The sequence below is a fragment of the Melanerpes formicivorus genome, unplaced genomic scaffold, assembly GCF_026170545.1.
Source record: "Melanerpes formicivorus ecotype bairdi unplaced genomic scaffold, bMelFor1.0.p_v2 SCAF_10, whole genome shotgun sequence".
Lineage (NCBI taxonomy): Eukaryota > Metazoa > Chordata > Aves > Piciformes > Picidae > Melanerpes > Melanerpes formicivorus.
The window spans coordinates 8,761,659-8,781,151 of record NW_027142362.1 but is presented as its reverse complement, the minus strand read 5'-3'; the positions used below and the strand labels follow the sequence as shown (position 1 = coordinate 8,781,151).

The following is a 19,493-nucleotide window of genomic DNA, read 5'->3' as shown; positions in this document are numbered from 1 at the left end:
CTGACCTCCCTATGAATGGCTGCTCCTGCACCTTGGCAGAGGTATCTATATGCCCCTCAAAACTATAGCATCATGTTTTCAGGGCTTCACAAAAAATATCACTAGAAAGAGTTCTCCAGATTGGGCCAAAATCAAAACCTTGTGGATTGAGTTTTACCATTACCAGCCCTGCAGCAGAACCAGTTCAAGAGTCCAATGGCAGCTGCAGACACACATTTCATTGGGACTGTCTGGGGCTAAGACATTTAAACTCCTCATCTTTCCATCTGCTCCCTCTCTCCAGAGCTGAAGGCACCAAGATACTGCACTAGACAAACCCAAACAGACTGAATCTTGGAGACCAAGCTTTTTGAAGCACCAGTGACCATTAACAGTAAGACTCAGCATAGGGCTGCTCACTGACCTCATCTCAACATCTGCATGGACAAAAGCTCCTCATTTTGAATGCTCAAGGACAGCCACAGTGATATGGCCTGCAAGCATGAGAAGAGCCACAACAGCTTTCCTCCATCCAAAACCCCAGCACAGCCTATATAATAACACAACACACACCCACTTAGCACAGGGATGGGCCCCTAAACATTAGCTGAGAGCCTGACCTGGAATGGTTCAAGGGATGGGGCATCTACCACTCCTCTGGCCAACCTGGGACAGTATTTTACCACCTTCAATGTCAAAAGCTTCCCTCTCTCCAGTCTAAACTCCCTTCTTTAGTTTAAACCATTGCCCCTTGACCTCTCACAACAGGCCCTGATAAAAAGGTTGTCTCCATCATTCTTACTGGCCCCTTTCAGTACTGGTGGGTCACAAAATCATGTTCTGATATGGCTTGTCTGGTTTTAAGAAGGGGGAAAAAACATGGTCTTATCACTCATTTTCAGATACAGCTCAAAGAGTAACAAAGGTCAAAGTCACAGGATGAACTCAGGGCACAACTGTGTGAGTCTACAGAGCTGAGGGGAAGGTGTGACGGTGCTGTCCAAGGCATCATGGAGACCAGTGGAACCCTATCTTTAATTCCAAAGCAAGGGAAAGCAAAATCAAGGGAGCTCCCAGACACCCCTGTCCAAGTCTGCCTTCCCTGTTGTTGGTGGGAGGCAGGGATGCTCCCAAGATCCCACAGCCCTTCCTTGAGGAGACGAATCAACCACCTCATTCTTCCAAGTGGACAAACCCTCATTTTGCCACCAGGGCTCCCACAAGCAGATCGTTGTCTGAGTGCAGAGCCAGCAGCTCACCCTCGAATAGGCCAGGCTTTTAACAGCCAGAAGCACAAATATTAAGAAAGGAAACAAAAGTGATGTGCTCTAAGCAGCACATCCAGCCCTCCAGGCCCCTCTGGAGACAGGTGGACCAAATCTACAGACAACGCAGCATTATCATCACCCCCCAGCCAGACACCCAAGTGCTGTATCTGTCTGCACAGATCTACAGGGCTTTTTCCAAACCCTTCACTCAGAGCTTTTTCCTCTTTATTAACTAGACAACAGTGGTTTACATCACTATGTGAAAGCACAAAGCAGCTGGCATTTTTTTTTAAAAGTCTTTAACATTCTTTGGCTCCTTGAATGGAAAAATCTTAGCAAATGAGCCCTTAATAAATGGAAAAGAGCTGAAAAATAGCCTTTCTGCTGGCACATTTCACTCCTGCTAATGGAGTATGTAGATAAAACTGACACATTGTGTCTCAAACCCTTCCGCAGTGCTGCTGTGAGAAATCCAGCCCAGGTATCGCCAGTGTGGTCCTTGCATGAAGAGGTGCCCCAGCAGCAGGGTAATGCCTCCCAGCTCCTCCTCTAGTCTCTAAACCACAGGCAAAACAAGGAAAGGGCAAAGTGATCCTCTTCAGATGAGGAACAATGAAGAGGAGAAACACCTCTGAACCCATAAAACTCAAATGCAGTCAGAGGAAGGGGAGAGCAGCAACCAGCTCTCCAAAGTCTGGGGAGGGAGATGACCAAGCTGCATCAGGTCCAGCTGAGCATCATTGTCCAGCTGGGAGCGCAAATGTGGCATGAGGGCACTTGCATGAATTGCCATTTTGGGAAAGAAAGGCAGCTTTGGTCTGGGGTTTGCTCTGGGAATGATGTGGAGCAGGATGGGGTGGGCTAGAGCACAAGTCTTTCGAGTCATAGCTGAAGGAACTCAACCAACCATATGGCAGGAGCTGCCTGCCTTGAAACGTCTGAAAAAAGGCTGATGAAAGAGACACTCAGCTGGGAACAGGGCCTTGGTTTTAACTGTATTTATCTTCTGGTGCTTTCCCATAAGCAAAGCCAGGGATGAGGAACTGAAGCAATGCTCAGCTTTTCACCAAAGGAAAGGCACCTCTGGGAAGGGGGCAGCAGGGTAGCAACGTGCTCCAGAGCTTCAAGGCTGGAGACCATTTAATCCCTGCTCCAGCCCCAGGAGCTGCAAAGGCCATTACAAGTCAGTGTTTAGCAGCTCTGAAGAGGTCAGCCAAGACAGGCATTTCCATGTGAAATGTTTTTGTTCTTACAGAAAAAAAAACAACCCAAGCAAACAGGAATTCCAACAGTTCTCAGCATCCAGAGCCCAGACCCCAGCGCTCTGCAGTGCGTTGTACAATTCCTCGTCAGCCTCTCTGTGCTCAGTCCCCACAGTAATGCTTTTTCCAGGCTGAACACCCAATTTCTGGTGGAATTAACAAAGGGAACAGTGTAAAACAGGAGGGAATGAGTACACCCTGCTACTGGGACAAGCACCATCCAAACCCCACGAGCAGGTGGGACTTTGATGACCCGGCATCCCTCCTCATCCTCAATGACCAAACACCTCAATCCCCCGAGGACAGGGAGGCAGCAGGCTCTGCTCCTCCCTCCCAGAGTCCACAGCATGGCACGACACACGGCAGGGCTGGGAATCACGGCAGCCGCATGCCTAATCCCCTTCAATCCCAAGCACTTTGGAAGGACAAAGAGCTGAGTCTCCTTTGCCAGTAAATTGAACCTGTGGTTCCAGGGGCTCAAAGCACTTCAAAGCCCACAGCAGCCTGGCCAGCAGCAGTAAAGGGATGTACTTTTCAGCTGTCGAGCAGCAAAGTCAAATCCACACAAATAAGCAGTGTTCCAGAAAACCAGGTTTAACCATCAGCAGCTCTGAACCACAGGGGATGTTTTTCCTGAAGGGCTTTTTTTTCGCCCCCCAACTCTTCCTCCTCTTTTCCAGTTTGTCTTGTGTGTTTTTTTATTTGTTTTATTATTCCTCACTCCAAACACGTCCCAGGCTTCCACACCACCCAGCCCTTTCAGGTCTAAGCGTTCTCCAGAGGTAAAATGCTGAGTTGGGTACTGGAAGGCTGGGAAAGGAGGTGCCTTTGATGAACAGCAACATCTACAGACTTCAATCGCTTCAGCGAGCGCCACGGATTTAATAAGTTATTTCCGTGGAAAACCTTAGTAACTCAGTTATGAATCAAGCCTATAAACACCTCTGGCTCATCAAAGTGCCACCAAGAAAAAAAATAATCTCCTACTGTAACTGTGAATATAAGCCTCTCTCTACAGGTCCCTATAAGAAGCCAAAATTCTTCCTTCAAAACATTCACCATTTTCAAAGGTCATAAATACACTGCATCCAGTATTCAGCAAAGCTGGAGAAAAAGCAAAACACAGGCACAGAGAGGAAAAAAAAGGTGAAGTTCAAACAAAGAAGTACCCTCAGATACACACTGTTCAAAAGACAGAGTGACATCAAAAGAACTTTTTACTACCTAGAAAGCCATTTCCAACTCCTAATAGGGTGCAAGAATGTAATGGTTTGGCTACAAAGATTAAACTAATTTACTTCTAAGTAACTTGCTTACTTCCTGATGTTTCTCTTTTTTTTTCCCCTTTCCCTTTTTTCTCTCTAAAGTGTGATGCTTAGGTGCTTGGAGAAGTGAGGGATGTGCTTATTCTGTGATTCAAGGCCAAACATCATAACTACTCAATGAACCACAGACAAAAACATATTCTATCTGGGTGTTGCACTTACTCCAAGAACTTCTAGGCTGAAAATAGCCTGGTTAGATGCTAAAAGGCATCCCAGTTCCAGGAGAGGGAAGAAGAGAAAGAGCAACTCTTTCTCCTTCTCTACAGGACATACTGAGAAAGTCAGTGTATTGCCTACAAAGAAATGGTGCTCCCCAAACACCACCCCTGCTACCTTCATTTCAGGTCCTCATCCTACCTGGCTCCAAAGCTGAAATACCTTCTAAGCCGGGGAGCTGCGTGCCCATGCACAAAGGGATCTTTTCTAAAGGAGCTTTAATCCCTGCAATAGGCACAGGGTCAAGTATTGGTAAGACCAACCCTCTTCTACCCCTTGTACATCAGCCCATCTGTTACTCCAGACATGATCCTAAGGTTCCAACAGTTAGTTTTGCTCTTTTATTTCCTTCTGGATTTAAGGACAGCTCTGACTGTACACACCCTGTGTTTGAGGGTTAAAGCAGTAGTATCCTAATAATGAAACAGGAAAGATACTCTTGGATGTGAAGCAATGCGAGCAATGGATGGTGACAGGGAAGATTTCAGCTCCATTCACAGCTCTGCAACATCCTCCCTGGGAAAATCACTGACTCCCAGGGGTCAGGGAAGAAAAAGACACAGGAGGAAGAAGGTTGACCATTGTTTCATTAGTTCAGATGATGAACATCACTGGAACTGTCTCAGTTAAAGATGCTCCTTGGGGCTGGCAGGTTCCTGGGACACAGCAGCCCCAGCTGAACACAGGATGCCATGGGAGCACCCTCCTGTCCTCCCTCTCAGCATCATCAATGCACATGAGAACCTTGTTGCCCTCACAAACCGCTTTTGCAGCTAGTACCGAAGGGACACATCTCCATCTCCCAGTCTAGAAGACATCTTCCCTCTTGGAAGTTTGTATTTTGGGAGGGTGGTGATGCTGCCACTGCATGAGATGCAAAGCCTCAGAAGAAACTTTATTTCTGTCCTGCAGAGACTTTCAGCACACACCACCTCTTTCCCAGCTCCAGCCAATTCCCCAGGGGCCACTCATCCTTCACAAATTGATTTCTCCTCCTCATTTTATTATCCTGGCTCAGCCCAGCATTAATTTCGAGACCAAAAGGTTTCCACTGCAAGCTCATAACCTGCAGGGTATTTTTAATGACCAAGTGTCACTTGCTTTAGAAACCCTTCCACAGCTGCATGGCTGCTGCTGAAACATCCTCCTCCTTCCCATGTTCCCCACTCTGCACAGATTGGGTCACCAGCACTTCTCCTGCTCCTCCAAACAGGATGAATAAAGGTTTATCATCACCCAACCATGGTCATCCACAAGCTCTGAAACTGCAAGCTCTTGAAGACCTCAGCACTACAGCTGTTGGCTTTGGTGGTCCAACAAGAGCTGCCCTGTAGGGTTTTAATGAAGAAACAACCACATGCAGAGAGTAACTTCCTCAATTTTGATGTAAGGTGCTCTTTCTTTAATAATTATGGGTGCACTTGCTCAGCTTCAATGCTCTGGGCAGCAAAGAACCATTTTGGTTGAAGACCTTTGAGATAGAGTCCCATCACTAATCCAGCACTGCATGGTCACCACTCTGAAAGCCCTCCAAGGCTGGGGAATCCACCAGTGCCCTGGGGAGCCTGGGACAGGCCTTGACAGCCCTCAAGGGGAAAAAAACCACTGCTCCTCATGTGCAACCTAAACCTCCCCTGGGGCAACATGAGGCCATTTCCTCTTGTCCTATCACTTACTACTTGGAAAAGACACAACTTCCACCTGGCTTCAATCTCCTTTCAGAGAGTTGTAGAGAGCCAGAAGGTCTCCCCTCAGCCTCCTTTCCTCCAGGCTGAACAACCTCAGTTCCCTCTGCCCCTGCTCAGAAGAACTGTGCTCTAGACCCCTCAACAACTCTGTTGCCCTTCTTTGGGTATGCTTCTGCATCTTCAACTGCACACTTACAACTCAAGAGTAGTCTCTGCTGGGTTATGTTGCTGGTGAAGCCATCAACAGGCTTGGGGCAAAACATAGAGCCCACCAGGCTGCAGGATCAATGATCCCTTCCCCTTCAGCTCCAAAGAGAGGGAAAAAAAAAGTGCTGGAACTTCAGGAGCTGCCACCTGAGTCACCGGCTGTGCTAAGCACAAATATAATGAAAAAAACCTGCAGCCCTCCTGTAAATCACCAAGCCAGTCCAACAGCTGCTGAGGAGTGGAACAGCACACCTGCACCTCTCTGAAAAAGAAAGGCACTGAAAGCCCACAGATGCTGTCTCCAAGAGCTTCCTCATGTTCCCTTTCAGGGATTAATTCTGTGATTCACTCTAATTTCCAAAGCTGCCTTTGGTGTCAACCCCAGGCAGGGCCAGAAGCTGCACATGGACAAACCCAAAACAAAGGTAGGTTATCGTTCTGAAGTTCAACCCCTGGGAAGGATGCTGCTCTCTGTAGGAGATGACAACCTTTGTGGCCATCCATGGTCATGTGGGGAAAACCTTCACACCAAGCACAGAGCTGTGCACGCTGGAAAATAGATGCACTTTATTTCCCATTGGCAAACTAAAACTATGGAGGAAAAATGTTTAATATAAAAACATCTGACAAAGCCCCTCCAGGATGTAGTTTTTTGCATCAAAGAAGTAGCTCTTGGCAATGGACTCTCTGCTCCAACAAGAAAAGTTTTTAGCCAAACCCTGATTGTTCTAGACTGTGCTGAGGTAAGACATGCCAGAGAAAGAATTTAAAGTTAAATAGGGAAGAAAAAGGAAACCAAAACCATTACTGGCCCAAACAAACATCTGTCTGTGATTAAACTGGATGGACAGATATGGTCTGCTTGGGTTTTTTGGGTAGGGTTTTTTTCCCCCCTTTTAAATAGATTTATGTTCCTGCAATAAGATGGGGAGAAGAAAGGGCCAAAAGGCTCCATGGTGCTGTTGGATCAGACAAAACATGCAGCCCCCAGACCATGGTTCTGCCACCTCAGACCAGCATCTGCACCCAGTGCTGTGACGAGTGCCCAAGCACTGAGACACACTGAAGCCAGAAGAGATCACAGAATCTTTTTGGTTGGGAAAGAACTCTTAAGATCATCAAGTCCAACCATTAAACTAAGACCACCAAGGCCATTAAACCATGTTCCCATGTGCCATGTCCATGCATTTCTTGAATGCCTGCAGGGATGGTGACTCCACCGCCTCCCCTGGGCAGCCTGTTCCAATGCCTGACCATTCTTGCAGGAAAGAAGTTTTTCCAAATACCCAACCTAAGCCTTCCCTGGCACAATTTCAGGCTATTTCTTCTCATCCTATCACCTGATATCAGGGAGAAGAGACAGACTCCCACCTTCCTCCAACCCACTTTCAGGGAGTCGGAGAGAGCAATGAGATCTTCCCTCAGCCTCCTCACACCCAGGAGAAATTGCTGCCCTATTAACAAGGGTGGTGGGGAATTAAAATCCTCTTTTTTTCCCCTCTATTAACAGGTCATTTCCCCATCCCTGCTCTGATCTGGAAAGGCTGATGTTTGATGTTTGCCCAGTTTCCACACATATCTGCCTTAAATATTTAATGGACTTTTTTTTTCCTACTCCAAGCACACAGGATCTTCATAAATTTCCTTGTTAGCATAAATCCGTGCAGCCTTGTTATTTCTGGGGGGGAGAGGAAGACAGACCTTCACTTTCTCCATTCAGTGGGTTTTAAAATATGCTTCCTCAAGTTCATCCTAAATATTGCTGAAAGCAGAAAAAAACAACCTCCGGCTCTCCTGTTGGAGATGTGGCATCACTCCAGCAGGACTGAGTCATCAGCCAGGATGGATGGAAACGCTCTTCCTTTTCAGGGTATGGGGACCCTGCTCCCAAATCTAACACTCCCAGCACCATCACTGCCCCACAAGCAATTTCTCCACCCTCCCAGGCCTTGAAAAAAAATTCCAAAATGAGTAAAATAAGCTCCAGGCCATTCAGACTGCTTCTCCTCTATTAATTCACAGTTATCCTCCACCAGCTTTGGAGTGGATAACAGAGTAAGCCATGAAGCAAACCCCATCACTTCATGGAGCACATCACCTTCTAGGCTTCAGAACTGCTGCTCAAAGCAGGCTCCTGTGTGCTTCCACTTTTGGGAACAGCTCCCCACAGCTCTGGAGTGCAAAGGAGATAATCACTGCCCCAGCAAACCATCAATGCATGTTCCCAGCTACAGATGGGTTCACCAGAGCTGAAACTCTCAAACAATCTGAGCACACAGGAAGTCAATTGATTTCAAGGTCTGAAAAAGAGTTAGTAATTCTGGAAAAGTCAAAAGCACCTTCCCTTGCTTCCTGCAAAGCTGCTGATGCAAACCCCACTGCTGGCCCCTCCTGCCTCTCTCCTGTTCCCAGCTCTCACCTCTCCCCAGCAGCACTTATTTCTCCTTCTCTCTCTCCTGGGTGCCCTGCTCAGCACCAATCTACCCTCATTTCTCCTATCTGAATCTGCCTGGTGCAAATCATCCCCTACCACTGGGTGCCAGCCCAGCCAGTCAGATGCAGGATGTGGTTGGAGGCAGGTTGGACACCCACACTCAGCAAGGAGCCCTTTCCCTCTGGAAAGCCCTGCCAGACAGCAGCACTTCACAAAGCCATAGGGGCACAGCATCATAGAATCACAATCCCATCACTATTGCTAAGCTGCTACCACTAGAACATGCACCTCAGTGTCTTTTAAATCCTCCCAGGGATGGTGACTCTATCACCTTCCTGGGCAGCCTGTTCCAGAACCCCTCCTGGGAAGAAATTTTTCTTAATGTCCACCTTGAACCTCCCCTGGCACAACTGGAGGCTATTTCCCCTTGTCCTATCACTTTTTCCTTGGAAGAGACCAAGCCCCAGCTAGCTCCAATCTCCTTTCAGGAAGCTGCAGGGTGAGAATGCCTCCCCTCAGCCTCCATTTCTTCAGGCTAAACAACCCCAGTTCCCTCAGCTGCTCCTCACGAGACTTGTGCTCTAGACCCTTCACCAGCTTCTTTGCTCTTCTCTGGACCTACTCCAGCACCTCAACACCCTTCTTGTAGTGAGGGGCTCAAACACAGGATTCAAGGTGTGGCTTCACCAGTGCTGAACAGAAGGGGAATTTCCACACCAAGAAAGGCATTTCTATACCAACAAAGGGACTTTCTACACTAGCACTGGTATGAGTTCCAAAGAGTAATGAGCAGGCGTGTAGGGACACATGAGGCAGGCTCCAGTGACAAGTGGCTGGCTCATTTTGAGGAAAAAAGAGCTCTCACTAGAGTTTGGCACTGATTGCTGCAGGCACAGTCATCGTTAAGGATCTTCAGTAAACACCCAACTAGCGTGGGACCTCTGCATCATGGCTGGAGACCTTGCTGCAAGGCAGTGGTGAACTGCACCCATCATGACCTGTCAGCTCCTACAGCTTATTACTCAACCCCAGTTATTATTGCTCCAAAGAAAACCCATGCCCCAACATTTCTGCACTCACTAGAGGATGGACAAGTTGCTCCAGATCTGCAGCAGCCATGAGTGATGGTCAAGTCAACACCTAACAAAGGCTTCCAAGCAGCACCACCACCTTTTGGCCTCCCATCTGTGCTTAAGTTTCTCCAGATCCGCAGCAGCCATGAGTGATGGTCAAGTCAACACCTAACAAAGGCTTCCAAGCAGTACCACCACCTTTTGGCCTCCCATCTGTGCTTAAGCCTTCCTCTCCTTAAGACCTCTATTTCTTGAAAAACTCCTGGTTTTAAACCACAGCAGGGTAGATTTAGACTGGACATTAGGAGGAAGTTCTTCACAATGAGGACAGTGAAATACTGGAACAGGTTGCCCAAAGAGGCGGTAGACACTCTCCCCCTGGACAAGATGACCTTCCAGGGTCCCTTCCAACCTGATACATTCTGAGATTCTGCTTTAACACCATCACTAAGGAGAACTCTGGTTGCTACTTACAGGAATTCATGGAGCTTTTTCAGCCAGAAAAACAAACTGACACAGTGTGCCATGCAAGGGGAGCACCAAGGAGTGGGGTTCATGGTCCCTCCCAGGGAAGGTGAGGGATAACCCTGTGGAATTTAGGGAAAGGCAGGGAATCCCAAAGCCCATGGCCCCACACCATCTGCTCCAGCATGTCCCTACTGTACTGAACCAGTTCCTGCAGCAGCAGAGCCCTCTACAAGCCTGGCAAGTCTAACGGGTACAGCAGCTTCTTGGCATGTGGTGGAGGAGCCAAGTCTGAGAAGGGGAAAAAAAATTACTACAAATGTTCCACCAATTATGAGTCACAGGGCTGAGCTTTTGTTTTTGCCTTGCTGGATTTTGTCCTGTCCCTGGTATTTCCCCAGCTCTGGCTGGAGCAGCGGTAGGGATGTTGACACTGGCCAAGGCTCTGCTGGTACTGGGGGGACAGACACAAGCCCAAGGAGAGAAACCACCTGGGCTCAAAACACAACTCCCAAAGCAGCAAGTTTGCTTCACTCCCACTCTCTAGTTCAGAAATACATCTAATGAGGAAAAGATGGAGGACCTCTTTGTACTCCTACAAGCCTGAATGTGAACACTGCTTGTACTCAGAAGATGGAAACTTTGGGATCAAACATCTCCAAGGGCCTTTCCCACCAACCCAGGCATTCCCAAGCCACTGCAGCTCACCGGGAAATCAGGAGCATCCTCAATCCAACTACGTGTGCTACTAAAACCTCCTCTCTAGGGAAATGCTGTGGGTAGACACTGGTCTATGGACAGACAGCTTCATTTTGTGACTCAAACACTGAACCTCAGAGGGATAGGACTCTGGGGTGCCACCCATCAATCCATCTTACATTAAAGAAGGTTGCATCTACACAACCGCTCACAACTTGTGCTTCCAGTTAGCAGTGACTGTTACAGTGAATTTTATAGCAAGCTGCCAGCTCATTGAAGACTTGATCGTGTTTTTCAGAGCAGCATTATAGCCATGAAAAAGTTTACTTCCAAAAATAAAAAGAGGAGAGGAGGTTGGGGGTTTTTAAACTTCTACCCAGGACAGAGATGATCTTTGACTTCATGCTAAAGGTTCCTGTTTAGAAGTTCATCAAGTAAAGGAGTAACAGCAGAAGAACGGTTCTCTGTTATCCAAAATTGAATTTTGTGGTTTTAGTAGGAAAAGCCTTTTTGATGATCAAAGCTGAAGCAATAAATAGTCATGGCCTGATGCTGGATTCAAAATGTACTGATTTTTGGAACAGGAGGTCAACACACATTGAGCCCTTTGGTGTACAGAAAAGGCAGGGCAGACCATGTGCTTGTGTATCACTTACACAGCCCTACCTCTCCAGCAGATCTATTCAATCACTCGAAACGGAGAATAAACAAAGCAAAACAGGGCAGAGAGACTACAGCCTAAGTGCTTTCCCTCCTTTTACTTCCCCGTGATGACAAGTATGGGTTAACTTCAGCTAAGCTCTTATCCTCTTTCAGCAATCATGAGCACTGGGGAAAAATAAATCAGAGAGCCCCAGACTCTTATTAAAAGTTACACCATTGGAAACTGCACGGGGGGAGAGAAGGTGTCCGATTGCAGCACAAGCTTGGTCACGTGCTGCCCTTATATTGTTCAAGGAAAAGTTAAAGATCTCTTTTCTATTGCAGAAAACCCACCAGATGTCCCCTACAGGGCTCTGCTGTGAGAGAAGCTAAACCATTATATCCTCAGGACCCCCAGTTTTACAGCTGGGCTGCTGTAATTAATGGCAATTATCAGTGACAACAAAAGCCATGGGTATGGGGAGTGTTATGGATTCACACCTAGCCCCAGGAATGTTTGTTGGGAATTGCAAAGTTGTATTTATTATAGCACAGCCCCATCCAACTCCTGGCTATCAATTGCTATGTTCCCCAGCTACGGACACTTGGCAGCACCACAAAAGCAAGGCGGGCTGGCGTGTTGCATTCAGTACGCGGCAGCACTGACCTGGCCATAGCAGGACAGCCTTAAAGGAGGAAGAGGCCGCAGAGGAACGTGTCACCATGCCATGACACCACAGTACCATGCTGTTTAAATGCTCTTTAAAGTGCTGCAGAGTCATGGTGGGCTTCAACACCCCAAGGAAGCCACTGGTCTCACCAAACCAGCAGAGAGTAAGAGAAAAGCCAGGGCTAACAGACCACCTGAGAGTCATCTCCACCCCCATCAACTTACAGCATCCCTCAGAGAAGGCAGCAAACCTATCAGCAAGTTCAGTATCCAACAACTCAGCTCCAAGATGCCCAGATCCTACCCTGCCACAAAACTGAAGGTGGCATTCGGGGCTTCACTGAGATAAAGGTTTGTCTATCTCCATCTTATCTCTTAGACCACTAACCAGGTAGTTTCTTCCATAGAAATTAAACCCGATCTTACAGATAGGTCCCTCCACCCCTCCATGCACTCAGTCCCTGGTCTGGGACAGGACACCAGAAGAGAAAGGATGTGAAACCATCACTAAGAGCCGAATGCCAAGCAAATCAAAGTCTCAACTCTGCCTGCTTGAAGGTAAAGCCTTACAGAACACCATTAAATGAAAGAAAGGTTGTAGGGGTGGGGCAGAGCAAAACCCAGGACCTAATTAAGCAAAGCTTTGTTCGGGAGCTTCAATGGCATCATAGCTGGGAACTCTGCTCGTGAAAGCACGTTTTGTACCACAATGCCAGGACCTGCCAGGTAGCACAAGTTGGAGGGACTCAGCAAGAAGCACCAGAAAGCAGCATTGTTTGAAATTACCTCACTGCCATGAAGCAGTAATGGCTACAGCTCAGTCCTACACCAGAACACAATCCCAGGGCTCAGGCAAGGTCTAGGTGACTTCAAGAGAGGACACAAGTGGCCTCATGGCCACCTCCCTGCTTGTCCCAACGCATTCATCCCTCAACCAGCGCCATATCACAACAAGTGGAGTGCAGACTGAACAATCAACTCAAATAACTGCTCCTTTTCACACTAAGATAAATCAACAGCAGGACCACAGCTCCCCATCTCTGCCTGCCTTCCTGCCCAGCTACCAGCTCCACGGCGCAGATGATGTGTATGGGTAGGCGCAAGCATCTGCCAACCTGAGAAGTCTCCGGGCGTGATGTTGGGAGAGTTTGTAGCCTCTGTTTCAGTGTAAGACAACGTGGAATCTGATAGATCTGGAAGGAAGGGGGAAAAAAAAGAAGATTAAAAAGTGCTTTTAGTCCTCCTGAGTTTGCAAAGTGCTACATAAGCACCCGTGGCTCTTCAGCTTCCCATCACCTGCCCAAGAGAAGCTCACCACTGGGCCCAAAAGCAAAGATTAACTTTGTACCTCTACCATACAAATGCAAAGTCTGAATTACTCCAACCACAAAAATAACTGCAGTTAAGTTGATCAAACAAGTAGGAACTTGGTGCTTACTGGATAAAGTTACATCAAGCTTCTAAACAACTCATAGTTACTATACTTAATTATCACCATTAAAATTCTTGAAGCTGTTTATTCTTGCTTCCTTCCTTCCTCTTTGCTGAAGCGAAGGAAACTTTGTTTTAACAAGTTAAGAGTCTTTGTTATTCTCCCTTGCTTACACCCCTCTAATTAAGTGCTCAACTGTTTGCTCACAGATTAACTATTATTTTTCCAATCAAACGAGCCAGTGAGGCAAATTTCAATCCCTGGCTGTTGTTTCCATAAAGTCACGTGTGTCACTATCATCTCTCCCTGCAGCACAGTTTCTGGAGGGAATTAACTCAGAAGAGGGGACACAGGGAGAGACAACTCCTTTTTTTCCTTCACACCTAAGAAAAATATAAAAGCAAAAATGGAAATACTCCATGACCAGCCAATTTTGCTTTGCAGGACACTCCAGCCACCACATGGCTTGAGTGATGGAGCCAATCCCTTCAGCAGGCACTGGGTGCAGGAGCAACCGCATTGCATCCAGAGCTGGCAGGGCAGGGACTCACCTTTGGCACAGGGCAGCTCCTGCCTTCCCTGCAGGCTGGGTGGGACAGGCAGGCACTGCTGTCCTGTGCCTATCGCCCTGGAAAATCCTGCCTGGCTCCTCCCTGGCTCGCCGTGGTCACTGCCCTCTGCAAATTAGAGCCACTGACTACGGGACAAAGGGCAGAATCCCACGCTCTGTGCCCACAGTTAAAGCAAGCCCAGCAAGAAACCCAGGATGGAAGTGGGATTCCTCCCTTCCCTCTCGTGCCTTTTGCTTCTTTACTTGAGCAAGAGGAGGGTGCTGAGAGAAGACCATCAGGGTGCAGTGATGCTAATTCAAAACACCTCCAAGACAACGTGCACCATGCAAGATGAGAATCCACAGTTATCCAGCAACCTTCACCTCATACCCAGCCTCCCCAAGGAGGTTCTGCTTTCACAGAATGATAGAATGGTTTGGATGGGAAGGGACCTTTAAAGGTCATCTAGTCCAAGCCCCCTGCAGCCAGGAGGGACATCTGCAACTACAGCAGGTTGCTCAGAATCACAAACAACCTGACCTGCAATGGGTCCAGGGATGAGGCATCTCCCACCTCTCTGGGCAACCTGGGACAGGGTGTCACCACCTTCATAGTGAAAAATTTCTTTCTTATATCCACTCTAAACCACCTCTCTTTTAGTTTAAAATGATTACTCCTTGTCCTGTCACAACAGGCCCTAATAAAAATTCCATCCCCAACTTTCTGATCTGCCCCTCTAAGTCCTGAAAGGCCACCATAAGGTTTCCCTGGAGTCTTCTCTTCTCCAGGCTGAACAAGCCCAACTCTCTCAGCCTGGCCTCACAGTAGAGGGCTTCCAGTCCTTCCACCATTGCTGTGGCCTCCTCTGGCCCCAAGCCAAGAGGTTCACATCTCTCCTGCGCTCAATACTCCATAGCTAAACTTCATTTTAAAACACCTTTTAGAATCCACAAGGAAAAGTGAAAGGCCATTCAGCTGCATTTCAAAGGGTTTATGTCTCATTGTAATGAGCACCTATTGGTGGCTCCTGCAGCATGGTGCAGCCAGGGCCCTATGGAAATGGCACCCAAGAGCTCCCACTCCCTCTTGGCTCTGACATCCCGCACATTACTCACACAGACAAAACGTGAAGGGTCTGGAAACCCTTCATTAAAAATAGTGCTTCATATTATTTAGTTAAACCTGCATGTGTCTACAGGATCATTTGGGATTAAACAGCCATCAGCTGCTTCTGAAAGTCCATCAGCTGACACCTGCTCAGAAATAATGAGCAGCCACAAAATCCCAACTTGCTGGCTTCTGCCCGACATGCCACCTGGGGATGTGTCTTAAAACCAGCACCAAAACTGCACCATGAACAAGCTGCTGGAAGACCAAAAGAGAGAAAACACATACCCAGTGGCTTTTGCTCATCATTAGGAGACAGCCGAGAGTAGGGAGGTGGTGGAGACTCTGCAAGAAATGAAACTTTGTATTAGTGCAGTGTTTACCAACTAAAGTAGAAACTCTTCCATGGTTACAAACATCCACTGGAAGAAAACTCACTTGGAAACCACTCAAGACCAGAGTTTTACAATCTTTGAAGGACGGGGGTTCCACTTTGACCTATCAAAGTGCTGTAAGTCCCTCCACGTCCCTGCACCCATGACAAATTCATTCATCATCTGTGCTGAAGACAACCATGGCTCGAACAGACATCATGTAAGCTCCCCACATGCTCCATTAGACTGAAAAGGGTGATAGGTGATCAAAAGATGCTCCACTCTCAGCACATGAAACGGGCCAGACCAGCTTCAGCCAACCAAAACTAACTCTGGTGTATTCCAACAAGCATCCCATGATCCTGCAGCAGAGCCCAGCCTCTCCTGCCCTGCTCACCCTGACTTCCATCCAGCAAAGCTCCCAGGCACATGCTGGGTTTTAAGCAGCAGCACATCATCAGTCATGCGGCTGAAGTTAAGAAAGCCCTCAGCAGTGCTTTGCTCAATCAGGTAACTGGCTTCTGCTGCCCTTCTCAGAGTCAAGACCATGTCAAAGGCTCCCAGAGGTCCTCCATCCACTTTGTGCACTGGTTATAGGATTTTTTTCCCCTCTGAATTATGCCAGTGATGTGTTTCTTGACTTGTAACTCGCTAAAACTGAGGAGTGTGCAGCCAGCTGGCCTCTGTCATGGCACCAGCACTACACAGACACTGAACTTCAGTGAGAAACTGTCCTGAGAAGTGAACGGCATAACACTGAATCCTGGACCACTGACACAAGGGCGTGCTCCTCTGTTCACACCCATATGCAAAGACAAGGCACTTGGCCCAAAAAAATGCAACTCAGCTTGGGCTAGTACATCAAGAACAACTTCAGCATCCAGTACGAGATTATTCTGGGACAGCCTATGGTCATTGATTGCTTCTAAGAAAAGGCCCCTCATCTCCCCTGAGCAAGCAGCAAGATGCACTTCTACAGGGTGCTTAAGAGCCTGCAAATAAAAAATACTGGTGCCAATGTCCCAGCCTAGATGTCATGGCCCAGCCTGAGCCATGCACAGCAGACTGGTCCCACACTAGAGGCAGACCTGCTGCGACAGGGAACTTCTTAGAAGCTCTTGCACAGTACTCACAGTGAAGTGGGTGACAAACACGGATGGTCTCTGCAGCGAGCTGCACAAACTCTTGTAGTAAAGGGCATCAAGGCCTTTCCCAGGCTCCTACTACCATCTCCAGCGCCCAGTTGGAACGGGTGGGGCCCTGGCACAGACACCCACTATCAAAATAAGAAGCCACTCGAAAAACGCTCTTCTCTCTACTACTGCCTATGCAGGGCTTGTAGGGATACATGGCTGGGAATCAGCCACCGCCGCAAGAAAGCCAGTTGGAAACTTTGCCCCTTTCTCAAATAAATGTCCTACGGATTTCTAGAATAAGTTCCCTACAAAAGCACATCTGCTGCAAGGGAGGTGGGAAAAAACTGCTCCCAGCCTCTAGCGATCTTCGAGGGAAGCACGCCCAGCAACGAAGTTTCTTTCAAAGAAGTGATGCAAAGCGAGGCAGGATCCCGGATTGCAAAATAAACACAAAAAACTCCAAGCTCCTGCCAAGACAAGGACCGTCAGGAGGAGGTTGTGTCCTCCGGGATCCCTCTGCCCACGGTAACAGACTAAAAAACCCCGAGGAATGCATGAGCTGGATTTCCTCCGCTTCCACGCGGGTTCCACGGTCCCCCGTGGCCAGGGCATCCCCAGCAGCCCCTCCCGGCCCCGGTGCCGGTGCGACCGGCGGGGCCCTGCGGCTTTAAGCCGGCAGCGGTAATTGCCCGGCCCCGCGGCCGCTCCGATAACCGCCGAGCCAGGCTGGCGCCAGCAGGATGCAAACCGCATATTATCGCCCCTTCTGCACCTAAATAGCAGGGGAACCTCCGCGGCAAGAGGGGGTTGGGGAGGAACCAGAAAAGGTTTTTAAAGCACAACTGGAAACCGCTCTGGGATGAAGAGGGGAGATGTGCCAGCCTGGGGGATCCCGGGGCCAGGCGCTTCCCGGTACTTCACGGGGTCAAGCCAACGCTGCCCAAGAGGGATCAAATAAATAGAGAAAGAGACCGAACCCCCAAATCCCCAGATCGAAGGGAGGGAAAGGATCCTGACCTTCGCCCCCAACACCCCCTCTCCGCTCCTCACCTGGCCCACAGAGACGGCTGAAGTGGTAGGGGTTGCAGCACACAGTGGGTCCGTCGGAGACACCAAAGCTCTGGCACTCGCAGAGGGGTTTCAGCTCGGCCGGGTGCTGCAGGTCGGGCCAGCGGAAGAGCTTGCCCAGGAGAAGGTGTGGGGGTGCCGTCTGGCCGCCCAAACGAACCTCTGTGCGGGCCACCAGCACGCAGCCGCTGGGCATGCCCCCGCGGGACTCCACCGCCTCCAGCAGGCTGTCCAGCGAGCGCTCCTTCAACCGCTTCAGCAGCGAGTAGGTGACGGCCTTCAGCTCCTGCTCCAGCAGCAGCAACCGCGACCGCGCCTCCCGGCCGCGCCGCTCCGGGGAGCCGCCGTCGGACGCGCCGTCGGGGCTGGAGGAATCGAGGAGGACGGCGGCGGGGGAGAGCTGGGGGCCGCCCGCTTCTCGCTCCTTGAAGAGGCAGCAGGTCACCGTCCTCCCGTCGCTCTCTTGTGCCCGCCGCGGGCTCGCCCCTTCGGCTCCCTCCCGCCGCGGCGGGGCACGGAGCCGGGCCCCGCGTCGTTCCTCCGCCATGGGGTCCCCGCGGGCCGCCGCCTCGCCCGCCGCCTCCCGCAGCAGGCTGCGCGCTACCGCGCGGATCTCCGCCGAAGGGTTTTTCTCCGCGATCTTGAAAGTACCGGTGGCTCCGAGGTCGTGGCCGCTCCTGGCGCTCCCATCTCCGCCGTCCCTGTCCGGTATGACGCGGCTCCTCCAAAGTCGCCGCACCAGCCCTGAGCGTTTGGACCTGAACATACGACAGGCGGGCGGCCGGGGGTCGCGTCGCTCTCCGCCGCCAACCCCCGGCCCCGCTCCTCCGCGGGGCTCCTGGCTCCGCCGCCGCTTTTATCTCATCTCAGACCCGCCGCCTTCGCGGCTTGCCCGCAGCACCGGCGGTTTCTCCGCGGCCCTGCCCAGCGACTCGCCAACGGCCCGCGGCGGGGCCGCACCATGGGGGAGGCGGCGGGGAGGGAGCGCGGCTCGGGCATAGACGGCGCCGCGGGGGCTGTGGGGCCGCTCCCGTGGCGGCGCTGGGGCTCGGGCGCGCCGCGCCGTGCCCTACATCGGCTGCCAATGCGGGGCCAGGCGGGGAGCGGCAGAGGAGCGGGACGGGGAGAGCCCGGGGCAGCGCTCGGCTGCGCCTCTCGCTGGTCCCACCATACAAGGTGGGAGGGCGGCGGGAGCGCCCCGGTGGAGGGGGGGTGCAGCCCTGTGGGGAATCAGCGCTCGGGAGGTATCCGGTTTGGAAAGAAAAAAACGGAAAAAAAACCCGCTTAAAAATTGGTAAAATGCAAATAGGAAAAAAAATCACCAAAACCAATCAAAAAATCGCAAAACCCAGCAGCAGAAGGCAGAGCGAAGGCCGGTGTCAGCACACGTGAGTTGTACGTATCCCAGCGGCGCGGGGGACCGGTGTGGCGGGGGTGCAGAGCGCAAAGCAGCGCGGTTCTGCTACGGTTCTGCTCCGGTTCGGTTCGGCCCGGTCCGATCCGGTTGGCTCCGGTTCTGTCCGGCTCGGTTCGGCACCGCTCGACTGTCCCCGGCGGTGTCCCCCCGCGCTCCCCTCCGCGCGGCTGGCTCGCGCCCGGCCCTCCGCTGGCTTTTGTGTGGCTGGGGGGCGCGCGCGCAGGGGCCACCTCGCGAGCGGCGGCGCGATTGGCTGGCGCCCATCATGTGCCAGTCTAGACACTTTGGCGGCTCCGCGCGGCACCGGGCGTTGCGCAAACACCGGCTCCGGTTTCCCAACTCTTAAAGGGACACGCACACCGCTGACACCCCCGCCCCCCTCCCATCACTACCCCTCACCACTACCCCGCCTCGCCTTCCCACCGCTTTACCCCTCCCCACACCGTGCTTCCAGCCGCCTGATCGCCAAAGGGAGGGGAG

At 50.5% G+C, this 19,493-nt stretch overlaps 1 protein-coding gene across 1 annotated transcript in view; it reads right to left on the bottom strand.

Moving 5' to 3' along the window:
• SMAD6 (SMAD family member 6) overlaps nucleotides 1-19,234 on the bottom strand; it is a 47,033-nt gene extending 27,799 nt beyond the window's left edge. The window contains exons 1-3 of the mRNA XM_068143540.1: nucleotides 17,579-19,234; nucleotides 15,307-15,363; nucleotides 13,044-13,121 (exon numbers count right to left, since the gene is read on the bottom strand). Of these exons, the coding sequence (XP_067999641.1) occupies nucleotides 13,044-13,121; nucleotides 15,307-15,363; nucleotides 17,579-18,362 (919 nt within the window). The 5' untranslated portion in view covers nucleotides 18,363-19,234. The remainder of the gene's footprint in view (nucleotides 1-13,043; nucleotides 13,122-15,306; nucleotides 15,364-17,578) is intronic.
• Between the last annotated feature and the right edge of the window lie 259 nt (nucleotides 19,235-19,493).